This window comes from Bombyx mandarina, chromosome 20, assembly GCF_030267445.1.
Source record: "Bombyx mandarina strain Sakado chromosome 20, ASM3026744v2".
NCBI lineage: Eukaryota > Metazoa > Arthropoda > Insecta > Lepidoptera > Bombycidae > Bombyx > Bombyx mandarina.
The window spans coordinates 11,156,817-11,182,179 of record NC_143226.1 but is presented as its reverse complement, the minus strand read 5'-3'; the positions used below and the strand labels follow the sequence as shown (position 1 = coordinate 11,182,179).

General features: G+C 37.0%; 1 protein-coding gene across 4 annotated transcripts in view; it reads left to right on the top strand.

Moving 5' to 3' along the window:
* Positions 1-25,363, top strand: part of shot (dystonin-like protein short stop) — a 249,701-nt gene that overhangs the window by 38,900 nt on the left and 185,438 nt on the right. For 2 of the 4 annotated variants that reach the window (XM_089736066.1, XM_089736064.1), the window contains exons 1-3: positions 6,222-6,284; positions 7,515-7,604; positions 11,991-12,161. In XM_089736066.1, the coding sequence (XP_089592192.1) occupies positions 12,009-12,161 (153 nt within the window). In that variant the 5' untranslated portion in view covers positions 6,222-6,284; positions 7,515-7,604; positions 11,991-12,008. Of the gene's footprint in view, positions 1-6,221; positions 6,285-7,514; positions 7,605-11,990; positions 12,162-25,363 lie in introns of those variants that run through there. The other 2 variants (XM_089736075.1, XM_089736073.1) reach the window with 1 other exon arrangement.

The window sequence follows — 25,363 nt, the reverse complement described above, 5'->3', positions numbered from 1 at the left end:
AACTAGGACTGAGAACTACTCATAATCCGTCGGTTTGTTTAAGGCACCTTATCAGTCCCGTTCGGTGACCATTCAAACTCCTAACGGGGATGACTTAATCCAGTCGCTCACGGCATAGCTGACCAGTGACTCAGACTTCCAGTCATCATAACATCCTTTGTTGTGTAACTTGACGCTTAAACAACGGATTCCTTTGGTCATTTAGTTGGATGTTTGGTGCTAAAAGTATTTCAAAAGGCAGCCCTGTGTAATGTAAGTCGTACACATTTCCTGTTACCAGGAAAAGTTCTCGAGAACGCTTGTACTTGAACATAAAGTTTTGAGGACATACGCTGCTTTATTGTGAGGAGGAGTTGAAATATTTGAAGAGTGACTTGAATTATTGCAGCCTGAAAATAAGAGCACTGTTTGCTTTATATTTTTTGCAGACTTCAGTTATAATTGAATATGAAGATTTTATACAAACTAGAGGTCCCGCAGTAGTCGAAATTCGACTTAAATTAATTGGAATTGTAAGTTTGTACACTATTATGATTGTATTTAACACTTCTATAATCACAAATTTCGCCAAGGCTATATTATAAAAAAATATTAATAAAGACAAACAATATTTAATCTCTTCTCAATTTGACCACAGACGTCAAGAACAAAAGTTTGACAATAAATAGTATGCATGCGTGTGTGCGTCAAATACATGGTATGTAGTGTGTGTAATGTTTTCTTTATTGATTTAATGTATCGTTTATGCATTATTTAAAAAAAATATTGTGCACTTCTTCTCTATATTCTCTATAAGTGTAGAAAATTTCATACTTCTCCGTCCGCGCAATTTTCGTAAAAAGGGATACAAAGTTTTTGCTTCACGTATTAATATATAGATTAATAAAATTGAATTGTCTCTCAGAGTTCAAAGACTTAATGGCCTTACTATATCTGCATCAATGACATAATAGGTAAAAAAAATATATAGGAAAATTTCGAATTACTTCCTTTAATTCGATATGCTAATTAGACTTTTATTGATAACTATATATCTTTTAATTGTTTGTTGATTAGTTTATAATTAACTACAAAAATATCCGTTTTGTCTCGAGGCATCACAAGTTCAATAATTAAATGCTATTTAAATTCGGTACGATTGATATCTTTATGTTTATCAACAAAAATATTTAGCTGTTAAATACTTTTTGTTTTAATAAAAAAAAAATGCTGTTTTATTTCTCGATATTTTGTTATTTGCCAAAAAAAAAAGACAAAGTACACAAATCGTTGAGAAGAACCTTTAAATATTATAAACTTATTTTCTTGATCGGCTATGTAAGCTAAAGAACAAAGGAATTGATTATATTCAAGTTATGTTAGCCAGTGAAAGACGTAACCTCGAAGTCTGCACTAAAAATTTGCAATGCAACACCTAAATTGGTAACTTGGTATTATTTTTGTGTGCGCAGACGTGGGATGTGGTTGCTACAGAAAATTTATAACGTGGGTGAAATAAGTGTTGGCCGTTCAGGGTTTTTCGGTATAGAAAGTTGGAATTATTAAGAACCAGCTTCACATTTGGTCTCTAACTTCTTAATCCTTCTTTACGCTATCGTGAATGAGTGCTTTGAGCCATTGAGCTTGGGCACAAAATGATTCGAAGTTGCTGGTGGTCCAACTATAATGCGCTCTCAGTTACTCGATAAAGACTGATTTATTAACTACATAGTAATATTATGTGATACATAGTTCGAAAATTTTGAGCATAGAGTGAATTATCTTCACGCCTAGCCTGTCAACCATGTATTGACGGCTTTAATGGCAGCGCTGATGGCTGCTCGATCGGATTTTTTTTAAATTACAACTGCCAAACTTTTCTAAGATTGTTATTAGGTTAATATGTCAAAGAAACGAAAAGATTTTCAATTGATCACCTCATTCATTATCTGCTACCAAAACGTCAGTCAAAATAATCTCCAATACAAAGTACAAAGAAAATAACGTATCTACAAAATTACAATCGAGCCCTGGACCAAATTGAGTGGTGTGAACGTCCTCTAAGAGATAAACAAATATGCGAAGGATATGTGAAGCGATGCACCGCTGTTTGAATCCCGCAGGCGGCTACCAATTTTTCTAATGAAATACGTACTCAACAAATGTTAACGATTGACTTCCACGGTGAAGGAATAACATCGTGTAATAAAAATCAAACCCGCAAAATTATAATTTGCGTAATCACTGATGGTAGGACCTCTTGGGAGTCCGCACGGGTAGGTACCACCACCCCGCCTATTTCCGCCGTGAAGCAGTAATGCGTTTCGGTTCGAAGGGTGGGGTAGCCGTTGTAACTATACTGAGACCTTAGAACTTATATCTCGAGGTGGGTGGCGCATTTACGTTGTAGATGTCTATGGGTTTCAGTAACCACTTAACATCAGGTGGGCTGTGAGCTCGTCCATCCACCTAAGCAATAAAAAAAATAAAAATTTCAATTTGTTTAAACACCCCGTTCATTACGACACTCGTATCAAAGTGTGGTTCATATCAAAACGCATCTGACACGCAATCAAACACAGTAAGAATCAGGAATGAAATGTGATTTCTCAACTTCAAACGTATTAATGCAATTTAGCATAATGGACGTTATTAATCATTTCGATTTGAGTCATAAGAAATTCCTTAACAGTACTCTGCGGTAACTAAATAAAGCGTGGGATTTTTATGTGACCTAAAAAGTCCTCTTCATAACTGAAGCTTATTGAAATCTGCTTTTTTTTTTATCTAAACTATTTTATTCACGAAATACTGCGATAGTTGTAACATGTTTGGCAAATTTGACGGTAAACATATCTATATATATAAAAATGAATTGCTGTTCGTTAGTCTCGCTAAAACTCGAGAACGGCTGGACCGATTTGGCTAATTTTGGTCTTAAATTATATGTGGAAGTCCAGAGAAGGTTTAAAAGGTATATAAATATGAAAATGCTCGGAATTAAATAAAAATAACAATTTTTTTTGTCCTCTGATGTGTCCCTCATCGGACGGATACCTTTTGTCTTTTATTTATCGATTGAGGCACTTACGAAGTCTGCCGGGTCAGTTATACATAATAAAATTAGCGAAATAATCAAAATTCAAAATTCAAAATCATTTATTTCAACTTAGATGTCAGTTTAACACACTTGTTGAATGTCAAAATATAAATAACAATGTTAACTCTACCCCTTCTACCAAATCTATCAGTTTATTTTGTTTTACGTTTGAAACTATCTTATTAATTCTGCAAATCAATTTTGTAATGTCAAGGAATATTAAAGGCGAAATAGTGTACGTTGACAGGTGGGGACAATTTTCGAACTTTCATATTGCATTATCTGAAGAAATACTTGAACTAAAAAACTTGAGTTAAGTCGTCAAAAATGTATTTACCTATCAAAGAGTATATCTCAGAGAAAGTTCAGGAGATATTGAATATGAAAGGTCGAAATTCCTTTCGTATTTTATTTCACAATTTATTATAAGGTATATTTTCTTGTTTTTGTTAATTTTCATCGCTTTTCGTATGGATCTGGAGCAGCACTGGAAATACCTCAAGGTCTGTAGTATACACAGCTGTCTGTCATGTACCATTGTTTAACGCTTATTTAGATAATATACCTATGTCGGTCGACCAATGAAAGTGATTCAATATCACTGTTTTCCGACGATGAGCTCAATTCTATTTCCGCGTGCATCTTATCAATGTTTTTGTTTTATTGCTCAGATGGGTGGACGAACTCACGGCCCAACTGATGTTAAGTGGTTACCGGAGCCCATAGACATCTACAACGTAAATGCCGCCACCCATCTTGAGATATGAGTTCTAAAGTCTCAGTACAGTTACAACGGCTGCCCCAACTTTCAAACCGAAACGCAACACTGCTTCACGGCAGAAATAGGCGGAGTAGTGGTACCTACCCGTGTGGGCTCACAAGAGGTCCTACCACCAGTAATTAGGCAAATTAAAATTTTTGTGGGTTTGATTTTTATTACAATGTGTTGATTTAACAACACTTTTTTTTTATTGCCCTTGTAGGCAGGCGAGCATACAGCCCACCTGATGGTAAATGGTTACCGTCGCCCATGGACTTCAGCAATGCCAGGGGCAGAGCCAAGCCGCTGCCTACCGCAACCTACTTTAAAAATGCATTCGACTTTATTACCGTAAAGACGTACCCAGAGCGTTTTAACAATTACTTAACCTTTAAGACCAAAATCAGTTTCTCTTTTCTGTATTATTAAATAATAATAAAAAATACGGTAATCAAACTCCGGTTTTTTTAATTAAATATTTAAAATTTTACGTTTAATAAATAAATCTGGTGTCCTTTTAGAATCGAGCTCATTGTCAACAGCTTTGTAATTGTAAAACGGATGTAGCTGCTATATTGTATATTGATTTACTTAATTAAGCTATCATTATGCTACTTATGGTAATACATGTATAGTGCAGAATGAATACAAAATCTTTCTTCCCATCTCGTTATTGATAGATAAACTGCTGCTTATCTTTTAAATAGTTTACTTAATACCGTAGATTCGTTTGTAATGTAAATATGTTTTGTTTTTGATTCTTTCACAAATGTTATTTTAATATAATTCGCTAATATCAACTTAATCTAATCCACTGTAAGTATAATTTTTCTCATTTTCAACATTACATGCATGAATATGTGTTTTCAATGCATTCTTCAGATGTTTATTCAAACTAGAGGTCCCCTGGTAGTCGAAATTCGACTATAACTAATGGAAATTAAAAGTTTGTACACTATTATGATTCTATTGTCAAGGACTATTATACTTCTTTAATCACAGATTTCGTCAAGTCTACACTTTAGACAAATATTAATAAAGAGAAAACAATATTTAATCTATTCTCAATTTGACAGACTATAACTGACAGACTGCAAAGAAAAGTTTGACAATAAACAAATAGCATGCATGCGCGTGTGTATCAAATACATGGTAGTGTGTGTAATGTTTTCTTTATTGATTTAATGTATCTTTTATGCTTTATTTAAAAAATATATTAGTATTGTGCACTCCTTCTCTATATTGTCTATAAATGTGGGAAATTTCATACTCCTCCGTCGGCGCAATTTTCGTAAAAAGGGATACAAAGTTTTTGCTTCACGTATTAATATATAGATTGATTTGATCGTTTTAGTAAATGACAAGTTGTAGTTTTATTGAATTTTTTTGTAGTGACCGTTTGCTTCAATCTTTTCCGTTTTGTTACGAAAATCGCTTATGATGATTCTTTGACAATTCGTTTCTTTTCATTTATACATTTTATAATACTAGTGGTCCCCCGGTAGTCGAAACTCGACCATAATTAATTGAAATTATAAGTTTGTACACTATTATGATTCTATTGTCAAAGACTATTAAACTTCTATAATCACAGATTTCGCTAAAACTACACTTTAGACTTAGAAATATTAATAAAGACAAACAATATTTAATCTATTCTCAATTTGACCACAGACTATAAGCAATAAGAAAAGTTTGACAATAAACAAAGAGTATGCATGTGTGTGTATGTGTGTCAAATACATAGTAGTATGTGTAATGTTTTTTTTATTGATTTAATGCATTTTTTATGCATAATTTAATAAAATATTCATATTCTGCACTTCTTCTCTATATTCTGTAATATTCACTATAAGTGTGGGAAATTTCATACTCCTCCGTCAACGCAATTTTCGTAAAAAGGGTTACTAAGTTTTTGCTTCACGTATTAATATATAGATATCTATGAGAATAAACTCATTAACTTTATCATTTAGTCCATATTTATTAGGAAATTCTGTGTTACCATTTTGTTTATCTTAGTGCAGGAGTCGATCAATTATGTATCAGCAAAAATAAGATAAACTCCTTTTTTTTTAAATATTTACATTTATCTTTTTTCGACGAAGTTTAAGGCGTATACTTAATGTAACATATTCAAAATCTAAACATACGCTTCCTTTTTATTTTCCAATTCCACATATGTTTAACATTTAAAGCATAATCATCATATATTATCATATCAATTGATTTTTCAATGGCCTGGTAATATTCATCTGATCCTAGATCAATAATTAAACTTTCCGTCTCAATGTTAAGCTTTAAAATGTATTTATCTATCGGCAAATATGCTATCAACTGGTGCAGGTTCTAAAATGTATTTTTCTAACGCTGCCCGGACAGACGTACACGCGTCTGCACGTGTGCGAGGTCATCAACAATCAACCGTGCTGTCCGCCTCAACACGTGAGTCTTCGTGAGCTTTCGTAGTTAACTCTTCAGTTTCGCCTTGTAATGTTGTGTTGCGAAGTTTCACAGGCTTCATTGATGTACTACATACAGATTTTGTGCTTTTCGCGTGTTGTAGATTTATGATTAAGTTTAAGAGGTTCTTAGACCAAATTGTATGAACGCACTAAAGTTAATCTATGTTCTTATTTAATCGTTTCCAAAATTAATGTTAAACAGACTCTTCCTAACCTTTATTCTTTGAAGGAATATTTTTGTTTCTGTTTTGTGATTGTGTGTTAATATTTTATATATAATACGAAAAATAATTCTCTTTTAAAAAAAAAACATACTATAATTTTTTTTAATTATCACTATGCACTAGACAAGATTAAAAAATATATATACGGAAACTCCAAATGCTTTCTTTAAATAAATTTCACTTAATTATTTAGATTGTATTTATTTTTTATTTCTGATATAAAATATTAGTTTTTCTGCATGATCGTTCTGTTAGTTCGATACTTTCTTCTTCTGTTTGTTTAAATTTCCAATTAAATGTTGTTTAAAATCGTTGTTCACTCTAATAGCAATTATTGTCGTATTCTGTTGTAGAAGTTGTTGTAGGATGCTGATTTGTGTACTTATTCGATAATTTGCAGCCGGCAAATATTCTTTTTTCATATATCCAGTAGCAATAATGATTAGGTGACAATTGAGTAATGCTTAGACCTTAGTGTTTCATCCAGAGATAATTTCAAGTCTACTCATACTTACTTAACTTTAAATGAAATATTAAGCAAACAATTTCTCAAATTCAATATTCCCTTCCTTATATTCTTCCATTTTATCGTTTTTAATTATTATTATTTTATTGCTTAAATGGGTGTACGAGCTCACAGCCCACCTGGTGTTAAGTGGTTACTGGAGCCCATAGACATCTACGACGTAAGTGCGCCACCCACCCACATTTCAGTTCTAAGATCTCGCCTTTACGCATTACTGTTACACGCCAGGAATAGGCAGGGTGGTGGTACATACCCGCGCGGACTCACAAGACGTCCTACCGCCAGTAACAAACCCTTCCTTCCCTTCCTTCTATTCTTCCATTTTATCATTTTTAATGTCACTATTTTTTATTTTTTAGTGTTATGCAAGTCTTTTGTCTTCTAAAGACTGTTTCTCCCCTACCATATAAAGTAAGTGTAATGTCTTGAAAAAAATTAACTGTAACATTATTGTGTACAGGTGAATCGTCACGTGAACGATCTGTTCGAGGACCTACGCGATGGACTGAACCTCATCTCGCTGCTGGAGGTGCTATCTGGCGAACATCTCGTGAGTACACTCTTAATTTCTACATGATCGGGTGCCTTCTACAAAGTGCCATTGCCTTGTAGGCAGACGAGCATACAGGCCACCTGATGGTGAGTGGTTACCGTCGCCCATGAACTTCAGCAATGCCAGGGGCATAGCCAAGCCGCTGCCTACCGCTTAATACTCTCCACAAGCCTCGTTTGAAGAAGGACTTGTCATAGCGCTCGGGAAACACCGTGGAGGGGGAGCTCATTCCTTAGCCGGATGGTGCGTGCCAAAAAAGACATCTGGAACCGCACTGTCGATGAATGCAGCGGTTCCAGGTAACTGTGACTTCGGAGTCATATCTCAAAACGAGTGGCGACAGTTTCTTTGTCAAACCTCTATTTACACCATTAACCGCTTAATACAGTGCAACTTCGATACAACAAATCGGAAGGGAACAAGTAAATATTCGTTATATCAAGTAATTCGGTAAACTGCGGGTTGTTATATTAAGGTTAGGTTGGTCTACCATTTTTTATAACGAGGTAAATAGAAATTTGCTTTATTCACCTCAACATTACGTACTCATCTTGTTATAGCGAACAACTTCTACTAATTAACGATAATACACTTTCATCAAATTAAAGTATGTGTTTTCTGATTAAAAACAATTAGGTAGGTAACAATTTTTCTCAAACCTGTCGAGACTGATTCGCATACTATGGGACTTAGGGTCATTTTTTTTCTACCTAAGCTGATAGCCTTGAGAGGCTATTTCAGCGTAACCTCAACTAGTAGGTGAGCTCACGGGCCTCAAACCGGAGTGATGCTAACACTGACCCTAGCAAGAGCAGTGCTTCGCAGAATCCACCACCAAATCGGAAACGCGACCCACTGAGAAGATTCGGCGAGAAACTCAGTGGGCTGTGTCTATGTGTTAATTCGCTCGTCGAGCCCTTCGTCGCTTCTTTACTAACTCCCTTCAAGTCACCTCTGGAACTCTTTTATAGTCGACGCGACAAGTTTACAATTATCGAGAATATTCCCGCTAGCACTAGACGATATGTGTTTTCGCTATTTGATAATAGATGGCGGTATACTTCTCTGGCGTTCTCGATATTACAAGTTATTTTGATATTTGTTTCTGCAATTTGATGACAGATGGCGTTACTCTTTCCGGCGTTACAATAATATCTATATGTCGTAGGCGGCGCCAGGGATGGCTTAGCGGTAATTTCGTCATCACTCGTATTTGGTTGAACTCAGTTTATAAAAAGTCAATAAAACCTTTTGAATAATAATTATTGAAACTCAACACACACAACTTTCACAATGACAGGATAAACCGACAGTTTCGTTGCACATACCGACAGACCGACTCACTGACTGACTGAGACGGACGGACCGACTGATACGGACTGAATGACTGTCTGACACGGAATGCCACGACTCTGTCCACGTACCGCCATTTTATAACTGTGGCGTTACGGAGTCTACCCTTCATTTTGTGATATTTATCAAAACAACATTTCATCATTTAAAATAATAATCAAAACCACCGTCTTAATATTACTAAAAGTCGTCAACCACGACACGGCCATTCTGTCACTTTGACGTTTGTGTATCGTTGATATTCCGAACTATTGACCCGGATGCGACATATATATATAAATGAAACCCGTTTTCCGTTGTCACGACATAACATGAAAACGGCTTGACCGATTTGGCTAATTTTAGTCTTGAATTATTTGTTGAAGTCCAGAGAAGGTTTAAAAGGTTAGATAAATATAAAAATATTCAAAATTAAATGAAAATAACAATTTTGTTTTTCCAATTCATTCATTCAATTTTTGTTTTGATGTGTCCCCCGTCGGACGGATTCATTTGGTTGTTTTAAGTTTATCTTAAACAAAAGTTTAGGTCTTTTATTTATCGATTGAGGCACTACGAAGTCTGCCGGGTCAGCTAGTAATAAATAAATAATAGATAATTGATGGTCAGTTCCATATTTTCAGTCGGGAAGTCAAAGTATAATTGGCGGTCAGTTCCATATTTTCAGTCGGGAAGTCAAAGTATAATTGGCGGTCAGTTCCATATTTTCAGTCGGGAAGTCAAAGTATCGAAAAAACGTCTCTATAGTCTGATACGTCATTTGAAAGCCAAGAAAGACGTTATAAATGACTAGTATATATTTCGTTGTTAAAATCCACATAACGACCAAGAGTCTCGCGGTGTTAAACACGCAAATAACTCGTTTCGTATTAATTAGCTTGGATCTCTTAATATAATTACTTTCTATCATGAAGTTTTGTTTATGTTTTAGTTATGTAAATAATATTCAATTTAGACTCTGAAATTCAAGTGATTATATAAACTAACACACTCTATGTATATATCGACGCTTGAAAGGCAAACGTGACTAAGCGACAATGCGTGAACTTTACAGTAGACTAAGTTGAAATACCTGAAAAAACTTCTATTTTAACGAATCTGGCTGTAGGATTAAAATATAGACCTAGAAATATATTTTTTTTGCGCATCGAATATGGTTATTGCCTATCATTTGTGTACAAAGCAGTTATTGTCGCTTAGTCAGGTTTTTTTTTTTTTTTTTATTTTTTTTATTGCATAGCTGTGTGGACGAGCTCACAGCCCACCTGATGTTAAGTGGTTACTGGAGCCCATAGACATCTACAACGTAAATGCGCCACACACCTTGAGATATAGTTCTAAGGTCTCAGTATAGTCACAACGGCTGCCCCACTCTTCAAACCGAAACGCATTACTGCTTCACGGCAGAAATAGGCGGGGCGGTGGTACCTACCCGTGCGGACTCACAAGAGGTCCTACCACCAGTAATTACGCAAATTATAATTTTGCGGGTTTCATTTTTATTACACGATGTTATTCCTTCACCGTGGAAGTCAATCGTGAACATTTGTTGAGTACGTATTTCATTAGAAAAATTGGTACCCGCCTGCGGGATTCGAACACCGGTGCATCGCTTCAACACGAATGCACCGGACGTCTTATCCGTTAGGCCACGACGACCACAAGCTTGCCTTTCAAGCGTCGATATGTATAAGAGACCAAGTGATGTATAAGAGATATTAAATAAATAAATAATCTTACTTTTATGTCTTGGAATCCTTAGAATTTGGTTATAAATGTTTGGGCAGGTTACAGACATTCTTACTATTTTACTTCAATGTTCTGAGTTTCTCGATGATTCTTTTCAGTAGTGTAAACTGAATTCCGAATGAGTATTACTCATAACAATTGAAAAGTGCTTGTGAAGCCTTGAATAAATGTATTGAAGTCCTTGAATAATAAGTAGATTTTCATTCTAATGTTGCATCTAAAAGATATACGAAGCTATTTGCCATAATTCTTTTCGAAAGACGTTGAGTGGATTACAAGCGATGCTCTATTTCATCGGCGAGGTGCGGCCCACGAAACCCTTACCTGATTAAGGCAGGGTCGATGTATGTAGATTGGTATCTGAAGAATAATCAATCAATGTGGTATGTACACTAATCTGATGAAACGCTTAGCCGAGATTAATACTTAACACTTAATCGGATTTTATTGGGGTGTGAATCAGTTATTATTTTTTTATTTTTTTTTATTGCTTAGATGGATGGACTAGCTCACAGGCCACCTGGTGTTAGTGATTACTGGAGCCCATAGACATCTACAACGTAAATGCGCCACCCACCTCGAGATATGAGTTCTAAGATCTCAGTATAGTTACAACGGCTACCCCACCCTTCGAACCGAAATGCATTACTGCTTCACGGCGGAAATAAGCGGGGTGGTGGTACCTACCCGTGCGGACTCCCAAGAGGTCCTACCACCAGTGATAATTATTTCTGCTAAAAAACAATTCTTCCGCTTAAAATGGTATAGCAGCTATTATTTTAACCCAATCGAAATTTCGAATATATAATTTAAGTTAACAACTATATTAAATGTAAGCTGCCAATTAGACATTTACCCTCATTGCTACAGCTGTAAATAAATGAACCTAATCACACCACTGAACTTGAGATTCGTGAATTAAATTTTTCTTTTTTACTATTGAGATAATTACCATCACAAACCGGGAGAAGTGGTGATTGATCGTGAGGTGCATAACATCTGCCCACAGCAATGACACAGAGACGACCATGACCGCTCTGACAAGAGTGATACGACAAATAAAAAAATTGACGATGTAATTTTTAGGACAAGTTATGATAGCTAAACTACTGCCTATTCTATAGAATATTTTGTAATTGCAAACATCTTTTTCTATTCTTCGTCATCATCATCATCATCATCATTCATCTACGAGAGGCACTATAGATATATCAAGATCTCGAATCTATTATACCAAATCTACTTACGTATTAACGGTAAATCTCTTCTTGTTCCTTTCAGCCGCGCGAGCGAGGTCGCATGCGTTTCCATATGCTGCAAAACGTCCAAATGGCGCTGGACTTCCTCCGCTACAAGAAAATCAAGCTCGTCAACATCAGAGCTGAGGATATCGTCGACGGGAACCCAAAGCTGACCCTAGGTCTGATCTGGACTATCATCCTGCACTTCCAGGTAAGTCTTTTGTTCGCACTGCTGCTTTTTTATATCTGTAAATCGTTATTAGCAGAGTTCCATTAGCCATTTTATGATTCAAAATGAAATTCTCAGAAGCCACATCTATTTGTAGGATGTTGTGTGGTAGTGTAGGGACTTTGGCACACGAAAACTTCCAAAGTCGTCTAAATGTGACGTTTCGTGCAGATTGAATCGCTCTCTGCTCACCTGATAACCACTGGGATGCCAGAGTTGATGCTTAGCACATAACAGTGTGCCGTACAATAAGTTATATCGTTAAGAATTTTTATGGAAGTACATCTGTAGGTTAGATGAATTTTACATAGATTTGCCTTCGAAATCCAAATGGAAGGATGCAGTAGTTGTGTAGTTAGAAATAGTTGGATTTATTACCACGTAATGGTTATTGCTGGGAGTGCGTAATGGTACCTCCATCCTGCGTGTTTTGCGAAACAGTCCAGTCTTCGTATTTTAAGGATAGGATAACCGCGGTTACAATGTGCTCCATTAAAGAATTTTACACCGCTTACTTCGAAACTGAAAAATTTAAACAGAAGTTAATGAATAATATCTTTTTTTTTGTTATATGAGTGGAAGAGCTGACGATCCACGTGGTAGTCGGTGCATATAGACATCAACAACATAATGCTGCCTTTAGACATGAGTTGACATGAGAGTTAAAAACTCTCAAATTTATATTACAACCTCTGCCCCATCATACGTTTGAGAGGAGCACTATATGTCAGAAGAGTAACTTTAAATTATGATTTCCACGCTGTATAAAAACAATAAGGAAATTAATAAAAAAGCCAATTAATCTCGAGGTATTCTTTGAAAACGAGGGCCGCGAGAAGTTGTGTCAGGCCCAAATTCAGATGGTTAGATGGTGTAGAGCACGACCTCAAGGTTTTCGGTGTCAGGACCAGGCTAAGGTCCACCTTTGGCTGTTAGTCCTAAAATGATAATGATTCTTTGAATATAATCATATTTATATTTAAAAAAAAGCAATATCTTAAATAATAGACTTAGATTGAACTTTATTATCAAGCTGGCAAAACCGATTGAGCTGGCCACAAGTTCAGGACCGGGCCTTCCCGAGCTGAGAAAGTATCACCTTCGCCATTAACCATCATTCGAGTATGTCCAGAATATGATGTATAATTTTATCTAAAGAGTCTTGATGTTGTTATAATGTACTAATAGTCCCCTAGTAGTTGAAATTCGACTATATAATAATTTAAATTATAAGTTTGAACATTGTTAGATGTACCCCCACTCTACACTATAGACAAACAATATTAAGCTATTCTCAATTAGACCACAGACTTTAAACAATAACAAAAGTCTGACAATAAACAAAGAGTATACATATATGTATATATGTGTTGTGTCAAATATATGGTGGCGTGTGTAATGTTTTTTTGTTATTGATGTAATGTAATGTTTATGCCTAACTAAAAAAAATATAAACATTCTGCACTCCTTCTCTTAATAAGTGTGGTAAATTTCATACGTCTCCGTCCGCCCAATTTTCGTAAAAAGGGGTACAAAGTTTTAGCTTCACGTATCAATATTTAGATATAGTTATTATTTTAGGTTTTCGTTCAGATAACGACTTAAAAATCGTGCACCCATGATCAGTCCAGAAAACCAAACCCCATGATAAAATCTTTAATTATAGATTTCCAAAAACCCGATTTCATTTTCTATAGCCATATAATATAGTCGTATATCTTGCGTTAATTCGAGCAGGCAACTTTTGTGTGCGTCTACAGAGCTTAACTCAAACAATCTGAATCTAAAGTCAAACGGAATGACTGGTTATCGTTCAATTGTATTGCCAAACAGATTTAATCGCGGTTTGTCACGGAGCGTTCTTTGATACTGATCTAAATCTAATATTGAAAGTAACTAGTTTCTATTTGTTTGCAAATACGACTCGTGAATTTGAATGAGCTGTAAACTCGTGAAGTTTGGTACCGGATTTTGAGTCTACACGGGGACGCCAAATATCTCCGTGTTTTGTACTATACTCGTTGTGTGGGGTTTCTTTATGACATCCACGGGAAGAGATGCACAAATGGATTAATGTTCCGTATGTTTTTCCTCTATACGTTGCCATACCATTGATCCAATTTTCATTAAATTTGGTATAGATTTCGTTATCACTTCAAATAAGTTGTATGCTATATCACCACGACATAGACATACGAAAGGTGGCGTTCGAATTGCTTCAACAAATCTTATTTTCATGTATTACATACAGTAGATAATTGTCATAGTCGAGCGTGACCCGGTTTTACTGGTTATTTATAATATCAAAATAGTCTATACCGAAATATCAGCTGCTCGTCTATTACGATACGAGGGAAGCAAAATCTCGAAGAGACACCACGGTTTTGATTATTTTGGAACCTTGGCCAATCTCTTCGGCAAGGTCCGTTTGAAGTTTATTTTAACATCCCCTGACCTCAGCCGAGTTACGGGGCCGCTTATTATTCCGTACGCGGTTTTAGTAGTGGCTAATGGCCAAGAACGTTGGCGCCAACTAAGTGTAATAATCACGATATTACTAACGTTTCTTTCCACGTACGTGTTAATAGATGCTGTTATGTCCACGTAGGAATCGGAAAGACTTATCCATGTGAAAATAAAAATTAAGATAAGTATAATTCACTGGTGGTAGGACGTCTTGTGAGTCCACACGGGTAGGTACCACCATCCTGCCTATTTCTGTCGTGAAGCAGTAGTGCGTTTCGGTTTGAAGGCTGGGGCAGCCGTTGTAAAACTATACTGAGACCTTAGAATTTATATCTCAAGGTGGGTGGCGGTATTTACGTTGTAGATGTCTATGGGATCCGGTAACCACTTAACACCAGGTGGGCTGTGAGGTCGTCCACCCATCTAAACAAAGAAATGAAGACATGGATGGAGTGTGTGAATGACGATATTGCAGAGAGAGGAGTGAGTGTTGAGATGACGGCTGATAGAAGAGGATGGTATAGAAAAATTCGCTGTGCCGACCCCACCTAGGGGTATAAGGTGGAGAAAAAGAGAGATATATATCGACGCTTGAAAGGCAAACATGACTAAGCGACAATACTGCTTTGTACATAAATGATAGGCAATAACCATATTTGATGCGCAAAAAAAAATTATTTCTAGGTCTATTCAAATCATTTCAATCCTACAGCTACTAGCTAGATTCTACTACAGCTAGATTCGTTAAAATAAATTTTGTTTTCAGGTATTTCAACTTTAAATTAGTCTACTGTAAAGTTCACGCATTGTCGCTTAGTCACGTTTGCCTTTCAAGCATCGATATATAAACCTATAGCATTCAGTAAACCAAAAAATTATAATAAATTTTTATATGCGTCATAATAATACATTGTACACAAACCATGTATTACAGATGTGTTATTTACTCGGGAACTATTCGAATTATATTTGCCGAATTCTTTTGCACATCACTGCTGGTGTCACCACTAGAAATATGTATGATCTGTCGTAAAAATGAAGGTCTGTTAGAGGTACTCTATAGTATATCCCATAGACACAGTCCACTGAGTATCTCGTCGGATCTTTTCAGTGGGTCGCGATTCCGATTTGGTGGTAGATTCTGCGAAGAACTGCTCTTGCTAGGGCTAGTGTTAGCAAATTGTCTCAGGCTGAATCCGTGAGCTCATGTAACCCGTCCGCGAAAAGCTACAATAGCAACTCAGTGGCGTTCCCATCCATTACTAAAAGACAAAGTATCACTTCTGGTGATCTAAATAACGCTTTAATTGGATGTATTTTCTTAATATATATATATCATAATAAATAGTAATTATTACAACATTTATAATGTTATTATTATTAAACCGAAAGAATGCACGAAGGACTTAAATATTGCTTCGAACTATAACAACTTTTGTTTTCGAGCGCCATGTTATTTCTTATGAATTTTTTGAGTCATTAAACCAGTCTTTGTTTTGGCAACTGTACCGCGGAAAGTCAAATAGCCTTATTTGGCTACACACTCTTAACGCCAATCACGTATTCGGTTCACAGATATATTTTGGCCAACGTTTGACGAATAGACCAACACAACGAACTTAACATGTCAATGGCGGCTTGTGTCTACACGAAATATAAGTGAATGAAATGTATTGATGCACAGATTTTATTGGTTTTATTTGGAATTCAGTCGAAATTAGTTATCTTGAAGTCTGAGAACATGGAAGAGACGTTAAAGAAAAATACCTCATTATTAATTCATAATTATTCTTATTAAATTCGTTCCTGCTTGGATAGACGAATGAACAAGCAATTAGGGAATAGCCAATTTAAATCGATTAATAAAAATAATCGAGTTTTAAATCGATTATAATAATGCAGGAATTAATCAAGGACATTTTGTTGATTCCGATTTATCAATTACATATTCTTCGAAATTCGCATGTTGCTATTTAAAAACAACTTTTAAGCTTCAAGAAAAATAAGCATAATCAAGCCGTCGGATTTGATACGAGGAAATACAGTTAATTTTTTTTTTTTTATTATGGCATTACTCAGTCTGATGTCATATAAATCTAAGAATTTATTCTCGACCTTCTCACGCGTGGCCTCAAAATAACAATTGTTCAAATTACCATAAGAACACGTAAATATTATTATACGAATTTATATTTGAACGTTTTGTTTGCTATGGCTACTACCTATGCATCCCGGAGGCCTATAGATAAATCAATTAATGAAAATGATTTTTTAATTACCGCTCCATTATAAAGTGTAATAACTGGTTCAGAGGTCACTGAACCTTGAGGCATTCGGTCTGGAGTATCCTTATACTCGAATAAAGGTTAGGTATTCTATATATCGGAACTTATTCTGGAAAAATCCAGGAGGTTTGTATTAAGCCATGCGGACCTGCAACATTTGTTTTATTATTACGCCTTAGACCAGCGTCTGTTATTTGCTCTGTCATATGCCAAACCTTGTCCTGTGAATTGTGCTATGAGCCCTACAAACACGGAATTTTTTGAATGAATTGATTGGTACACCGCGTGTAATTAGTTTCAAAACGATTCTTTTCAACCAGATGTTTGTCTGGAAGAGATCGCTCTTAGCGATAAGACCGTCAATTGTACTTTTTTTTTTGTATTTTTGTTTCGCATTGTTTCTTTTGTTGGTGTACAATAAAGAATATTCTCTCTCTCTCTCTTTTATCTAAGATGACCCGCGGGAATTGTATCTCTGGGTTACGCGTGCGCTGAATATACCTCTGTAGCCCACTGAGGTTCTCGCCGGATCTTCTCAGCGTTTCCGATCCTGTGGTAGATACTGCGAAGCACTGCTCTTGCTAGGGCCAGTGCTAGCAACACTTCCGGTTTGAGTCCCGTGAGCTCACCTACACGCTAGGTTAAATCTGAAATAGCCTCTCAAGGCTATCAGCAAAGGTAGAAAAAAAACCTCTGTTTACTACATGTTAATTGTACAATTGCCCTTAATAGAAAAATTAAGAATAATGTAATAAACCTACCTTCACTTTGACGATCTTTTTTTTTTCTTTTTATTGATGCACAAAACAAATTACAACCAAAGAAATTATAAGTTTAAATGTTTAACATAACAATCTGGATTGCAATTCAAAACAGGTGCATACAGAATTTTTTTTACAACTGAACAGATGCCTAAATACGATGTATACATACTCACATACGCTCACACTCACACACACACACACACACACACACACACACAGCCGCACGCACACACACTCACACACATATGTAAGTTACTATCTGATTAAATTAGATCTAATGTATTATTAACTGGACAATATTAATTATTTGAGAATATGTTTAACTAATTACAATATTTATAAAAAATACTCTCAAATATATCAAGATCAGATCACGATCAAAATTTTTGTATGTTTTATTTATTTCTTGGTTAGGTGGGTGGACGAGCTCACGGCACATCTGATGTTAAGTGGTTACCGGAGTCCATAGACATCTACAACATAAATGCCGCCACCTAACTTGAGATAATAGTTCTAAGGTCTCAGTTTTTACAGTACAACGGCAGTAAATAAGATTGTCGTGAATTCGTTAATATATATTGGTGAGTCGATGAGTAACAAAGATTGAGAGCCGCTGCCCTAGCACGGGCAATGCAAATGCCCTCTTTTCTTTTCTCACCTAAACCATATATTTTGATAATATTACTAGCCGTACTCGCCCGCTTCGCTGGGCATTTAAAATTAACATTATTATTTATTTTCATTATTATTAGGGAGTCCAACACTCATATAAATAGCCTATCCATTAAGTACATGTATTTTCTACATGGATACCAAGTTTCAAGTCAATCGGATGTATGGTTCAGTAGTTATAACGGAACATCCGTAAAAACCACTCTAGATTTATATATTAAGTATAGATAATTTTTAAACTTTAATATCACTGTCTCTGTGACTTATCTCTGGCTTATACCAATTTATTATTAGTTATTTCTGTTTAATGTTAGCGTCGATTGATTTTTAATAAAAAAACCAAACACTTTGGAACTAAAATGAAAATCCGGTTCCAATAAATCACGAATCTTTAATTTTTCGACCGAAACTAGTTTTATGGATCTTAAATTATTCACAAACAACTTTATTTATAGTCGTTATTCGTAAAGCTACAACACTTTTGACTGAATCAGTGGTGCAGTCGTTAACGCTGCTGGCTGCCCGGTTCGTAAGTCGTAGGTTCGATCCCCACATCGGGCCAATATTCGTGTGATAAACACTCTTATTTGCTCTTAGTTTGGTTTAATTAAAACTAATTTTACGGTTTAATCTCGTGTTTGTTATTTTCATTTTTTTTGTTTTTCTTTATATTAGATGAGTGGACAAGCTCACAGCCCACCTGGTGTTAAGTGGTTACTGGAGCCCATAGACATCCACAACGTAAATGCGCCACCCACCTTGAGATATAAGTTCTAAGGTCTCAAGTATAGTGCCCCACCCTTCAAACTGAAACGCATTACTGCTTCACGGCAGAAATAGGCAGGGTGGTGGTACCTACCCGTGCGGACTCACAAGAGGTCCTACCACCAGTAATTATGCAAATTATGATTTTGCGGGTTTCATTTTTATTACACGATGTTATTCCTTCACTGTGGAAATCAATCGTGAACATTTGTTGAGTACGTATTTCATTAGAAAAATTGGTACCCGCCTGAGATTCAAACACCGGTGCATCGCTCAACACGAATGCATCGGATGTCTTATCCGTTAGGCCACGACGACTTCGAGACTTCATTTAGAGGCTATTTGGTTTAAGTGACATCTTTGCAACATGAAAGCCATTTAAAGATTAAACATTTGAAAAAAATATATAATTGTTGTCTGTTTCCTCAGTTATTTGCAAAAAGAGACATTATAACAAGCAATATTGCGAAATAGAAAAAAAAAACAGCAAAAGAAAAAAAAACTAGACTTTTTATTTATTCTTTATCATTTTTTTTGTCATGTTTAAATTGTGTAGTCAATTCAATTGAACTTAAAGCATCCATAACGAACGATTGATGTAATATCGATAATAAAAGTCAATGCGCATTGTGCTTCAGACCTGACACTATTAGCGTTCTAATGCAAAATGTCAAGATGATTGCATGAACTGTATTTTGCGCTTAAGGTGCAGTTTCTAACGCCTATAAATCCCGCTTCACAATCTTTCTAGTATCTTTTAATCGATAAAAAATTCTAGACTTCACGAAGATATTTTTTTTTCTGCCTGTGCTGATAGCCTTGAGAGGCTATTTCAGCTTCACCCTAACATGTAGGTGAGCTCACGGGGCTCACACCGGAAGTGTTGCTAGCACTGGCATTAACAAGAGCTGCAGAGCTTATATTTAATTAGTTAAATCCGGAGCTTGCCTAGATGGCGCCACATGCAACTCGAGATACTGCTTAGAACGAACGTGGGTCGAATAGCTGATACGTCGTCTATTGAGGTCTTGGTCACCGATCCCCAAACTGGAATACGGAGGAAAAAAATCCCAGAGGGGCCAGGATTCCAATGAAGTCCTTGGGCGCTTTTTCACGCACCGTCACCTTTATCCACGTTGCCGCCTGTTACTGTGATGTTTTTAAATGTTGGTTCAGAAAGAATTTTAATTTAAAAATCGGACAAACCAATAAATATGTCAATTCAGCGCTACCCAAAAAACAGAAAGCTGAAATCGCATTAACACTGTATTTCAATGATTACGCCATTATAATATAATACTGTTGCACTTCGTCTTAAATTCGCTGTCTCTGTCTGTGCCGAAGCGTAACGAATATCCTTAGCGCCCGTCTCTTTCCCTTCGTCTTGGCGTAACGAAAGCGAAACCGCATTGAATTTCGCAATCAGAATCAGGTTTTTTTTTTCATAATGAAAGTGCATTCGCTAAATGACATTATGACGGCTTGCATTCATTCCGCGAACTGTGAACACGCATACAGATTGTGAATGTTAATTTTATGTGTGGGTCTCATTGTGTTTTACCAAGAGAATAGATAGTAAACTTTAAATAATCCGAATTTAGAGGCTCCTTGGCACCTCTAGACATTAGACTAGACTAGACATTAGACATCTAGACATTAAACTTCTAGACATTAGATTCCAAGCACCGGTCACCGTTTTCGAGGAAGAGTTCGATGTGCAACTTAACTCAGAAACACAACTCACTGAGTTTCTCGCTCGATTTTCTCAATGGGTCACGATTCCGAATCGATTTTAGATTCAACGTTGGATTATATAAATATCGATGGATTTCTATAAACAACACACAAAAAATCCTACTATTTTACATACCCGATCGTGTAGACCGAATGGTAAACAGTCGACGTCGCTCAAAGCGCGTCATTACGGATCCTCCCGATTCATTAACGGTGCTTTTAGGCACCAGAAGCACCGGTCACCGTTCGCGTCGAACCCTTCGCTTGCGGCGAAGGGCTCGACGAGCGAATCAACCCATAGACACACCCCACTGAGTTTCACGCCGGATCTTCTTAGTGAGTCGCGTTTCCGATCCGGTGGTAGATTCTGCGAAGCACGGCTCTTGCTTAGGTCAGTGTTAGCAACACTCGTGTAATAAAAATGAAACCCGCAAAATTATAATTTGCGTAAGTACTGGTGAATTACTGACCTCTTGTGAGTCCGCGCGGGTGGGTACCACCACCCTGCCTATTTCTGCCGTGAAGCGGTGATGCGTTTCGGTTTGAAGGGTGGGGCAGTCGTCGTTACTATACTTGAGACCTTAGAACTTGTATCTCAGGGTGGGTGGCGCATTTGCGTTGTGGATGTCTATGGGCTCCAGTAACCACTTAACACCAGGTGGGCTGTGAGCTCGTCCTCCCATCAAAGCAATAAAAAAAAAATTCCGGCTTGAGCCCCGTGAGCTCACCTACACACGTTAGGGTGAAGCTGAAATAGCCTCTCAAAGCTATCAGCATACATTAAAAAAAAACTAGTTTTTTTCATAAGCATTTATAAAGTAAATAGGTACATAGTATTGTTTGACCCATTGCTTGTTTTCCAATAACACCTTATAGAACCCAAACCGCATGTGGCTCATAAACTCGGTTACACTTTATTATTCATTACGTTAAAAGCACAATGGAATATGATTCACGTGTCCGTTGCCGCAGAGAACAATAAGCGCTACTTTATTACTATCCTGAGTCATTGGTAATGACAACGAATCATTGTGATTTCTTAATAATATTAACTAATAGTTATGTGGGATTATACAAACGGAACCCGAGAACAGGTGCGAGTGAGAGGACATCAATGAAAGGGACAGTAGATGGATGATCGAGAAATTAAGGACGAACATTTCCGAAGTACGATTATTGGACGAAGACTATTATTTCCTTTTTTTTTCCTACCTAAGCTGATAGCTTTGAGAGGCTATTTTAGCGTAGGTGAGCTCACGGGGCTCAAACCGGAGTAATGCTAACATTGACCCTAACAAGAGTAGTGCTTCGCGGAATCTACCACCGGATCGGAAACGCGACCCACTGAGCAGATCCGGCGAGAAACTCAGTGGGCCGTGTCTATGGGTTCGACGAGGGCGGTGACCGGTGCTTGTGGTACCTAAAAGCACCGTTAATGGATCGAGAGGATCCGTAATGACGTGTTTTGGGCACCGAGCCTAAAGGCACTAAGCACCTTCCAGAATGCCGAAGGTTGACAGATTCACTGTTCTTAATAACAATGACAAGTACCTATGAATAATTTCATGAAAATACTGGCTATTGAAACCACATATCTAGTATCGGGGTATCAGGTATACCTGTTACTGGTAACATGATATATCGAGTCGTACTTTCATTTCGCCACAGGATTTTGTCGAAAGCGGACGCACCCTGCCCGATTGCGGTGATGCGAGAATATCGTGATTTGATTTAGATAATTAGAAAAAACTTGTTTTTGTGCGGTTCCCATAGATTTTGCCCATTTGGTCGAGTGGACGAGGATGCTGGTGCTATGGTCGAATCTCAAATCGAGCGTTGATGAATTTAATTTAAAAAAAATCTTTAGTTATTTTACCTGTTAGCATAATTTGTCCACACGGATTTTCTTCTTTTCACTTGTTTTCTCATTTTTTAACGGACTTCAAAATAGGAAGAGGTTTTTTTCTAATACTTTAGACATTTATTTAGATGAATCGAAGGCGTCGTGGTCTAAAGGATAAGACATCCGGTGCCTTCGTGTTGAGCGATGCACCGGTGTTCGAATCTCGCAGGCGGGTACCAATTTTTCTAATGAAATACGTACTCCACAAACGTTCACGATTGACTTCCACGGTGAAGGAATAACATCGTTTATTAAAAATCAAACCCGCAAAATTATAATTTGTGTTATAATTACTGGTGGTAGGACAAGACGTTCTACCACCAGTCACATCACGTCCTAATACTAGGGATAGATAATAATTATTACTTCCCTACATTTAGCTACTTTAGAAATTGTGACAATTCACAAGATACCTTTTTTCTCGAAGACATCTCCCAAGTCGAGGGCTCAAAGTCGCAGCCGGAACTGTAGGCACCCAGTCACGTACAGTTACGCAGGTCGGGGTTCAACGACCGGCGGCGACTACACACGACAATGCAAAGCAAACGTTTTGTTGTTTTCCTGAGCAAAAGATACCGGTTTTTTTTTTCCTACCTAAGCTGGTAGCCTGGAGCGGCTATTCCAGCGTAACCGTAACTAGTAGGTGAGCTCACGGGGCTCAAACCTGACGACGATGCTAACACGAACCCTAGCAAGAGTCGTGCTTCGCAGAATCTACCACCGGATCGGAAACGCGAGCCACTGAGAAGATCCGGCGAGAAACTCAGTGGGCTGTGTCTGAGAGTTAATTTACTCGTCTAGCCCTTCGTCGCAAGCGACGGGTTCGACGAGAACGGTGACCGGTGCTTGAAGTACCTAGAAGCACTGTTAGTGGATCGGGAGGATCCGAGATGACGTGGATTCCATGTAGCGGCTTAGGTTGGCGCGGTTAGAGGTCGGACTTGCAGAGACGATTTCGAGTTGATCAGAATTTGTTAGTTTTAAAGACCGACATCCTCTATTCCTTCAGTGCGAAGCCTGCTTAGAACAATCAAGCAGTCAATGACGGAACTTTAAAATAAATAAAAACACTTTTACGACTTTCTTGGTAAACTTTAAACTTCCGTAAAGCATTCGTAAAGTTGAAAATTATGTAAAGACCATTTAAAAAAAAAAACGCGATTTTAAATCGTTAAAATAGTTTAAATTAGATCTATGTTCGTTTTTAAATTACTTCAATGAAACAAACATGTCTCCAATCTATTCAATGACCTTATAACGGTTGTTGTGTAAGTTATGTTATTGAACTTAGAAAATTTCTTTTGTTTTTCTATGTTAACTTAGCTTTAACCATGTGCTTTAGACACAAGATCTCGTGAAAAACAAACGAAACCTAAATTGCAGTGACAAGATGATTTTCTTATGACTTTCTCACTATATCATGTTTGGTCAGTTAGCGCCATCTCTGTTTCTTGACTTGAACTAAAATTATAGAGGATTGAAAAGCGTACTTAGTGTGCTGTAAGTGATTTACTATTATGTATTTCTTTGTTTGTCTAATGACTTCGTAACCTGTATGTGTAAAGGAAAGAAAGTTTATTTATTTTTTATTTATTTATTTGTTTGTTTGGGAAACCAACAGTACAAAACAAACTTAAGACATTTATATTAAAAAAAAGGTAAACAAGTCCCAAACAAGTTTCCAGCATCAACATTACTTATGAGTAGATAGTGAAAAACACAACACAATGCGCACATATATGGTATCCTTCTTGCATCGATAATCCTCAATGCTGAGGGTCGTGGCCTCATGAGGCTTTCTTAGGAAAATACACATGATGGGGTCCCGCGTCCTTCGACGGTAGTGCTTTTGGAAGAGATTTAGTTCTTCTGAAGCCTTATCTGGGTCCGGCTAATTAACCGCCGCCAGACATTTGACGTTGACAGTTTTACGGTGGAAATGTCGAACTCCAACTCAATCTTCTTTTCTTGTGACCGGCATTGGCTTAGTTAATATTGTATATCCACCTCTATTTTATGTGTATACATATTCATGCATATATAATTATTTCATTTTATATTTACTTAAGTCCATTAATATTTATGAATACAAAATATGATTTCCGAATTCCGGTCCGATGACAGATTTAGGTGATAAACAACGATCGGAATAACAAGGACGATGACGTCACTACGAAATGTCAAGTCAGGGATGACGAAACGCAAGTACACAGGCGAGTTCACTCGATCATTATGTACGTCAAGAATCAGATTAGAGCCCACTGAGTTTCTCGCTGGATCTTCTCAGTGGGTCGCGTTTCCGGTCCGGTGGTAGATTCTGCGAAGTACTGCTCTTGTTAGGGCCAGTGTTAGCAACACCTCCGGTTTGAGCCCCTAGACCTCACCTACACGCTAGGGCAACGCTGAAATAGCCTCTCAAGGCTATCAGCATCTAATAGGTAGGGGAAAAAAAATCAGTGCAGCAACCTTAGGGGCTTTCTGCTAACTCCATATAGATTTCAACTTGAACGGTAGGTAGCGGCTTGGCTCTGCTCCTGGCATTACTGAAATCCACAGGCGACGGTAACCACTCACTATAAGGTGGACCGTAGTATA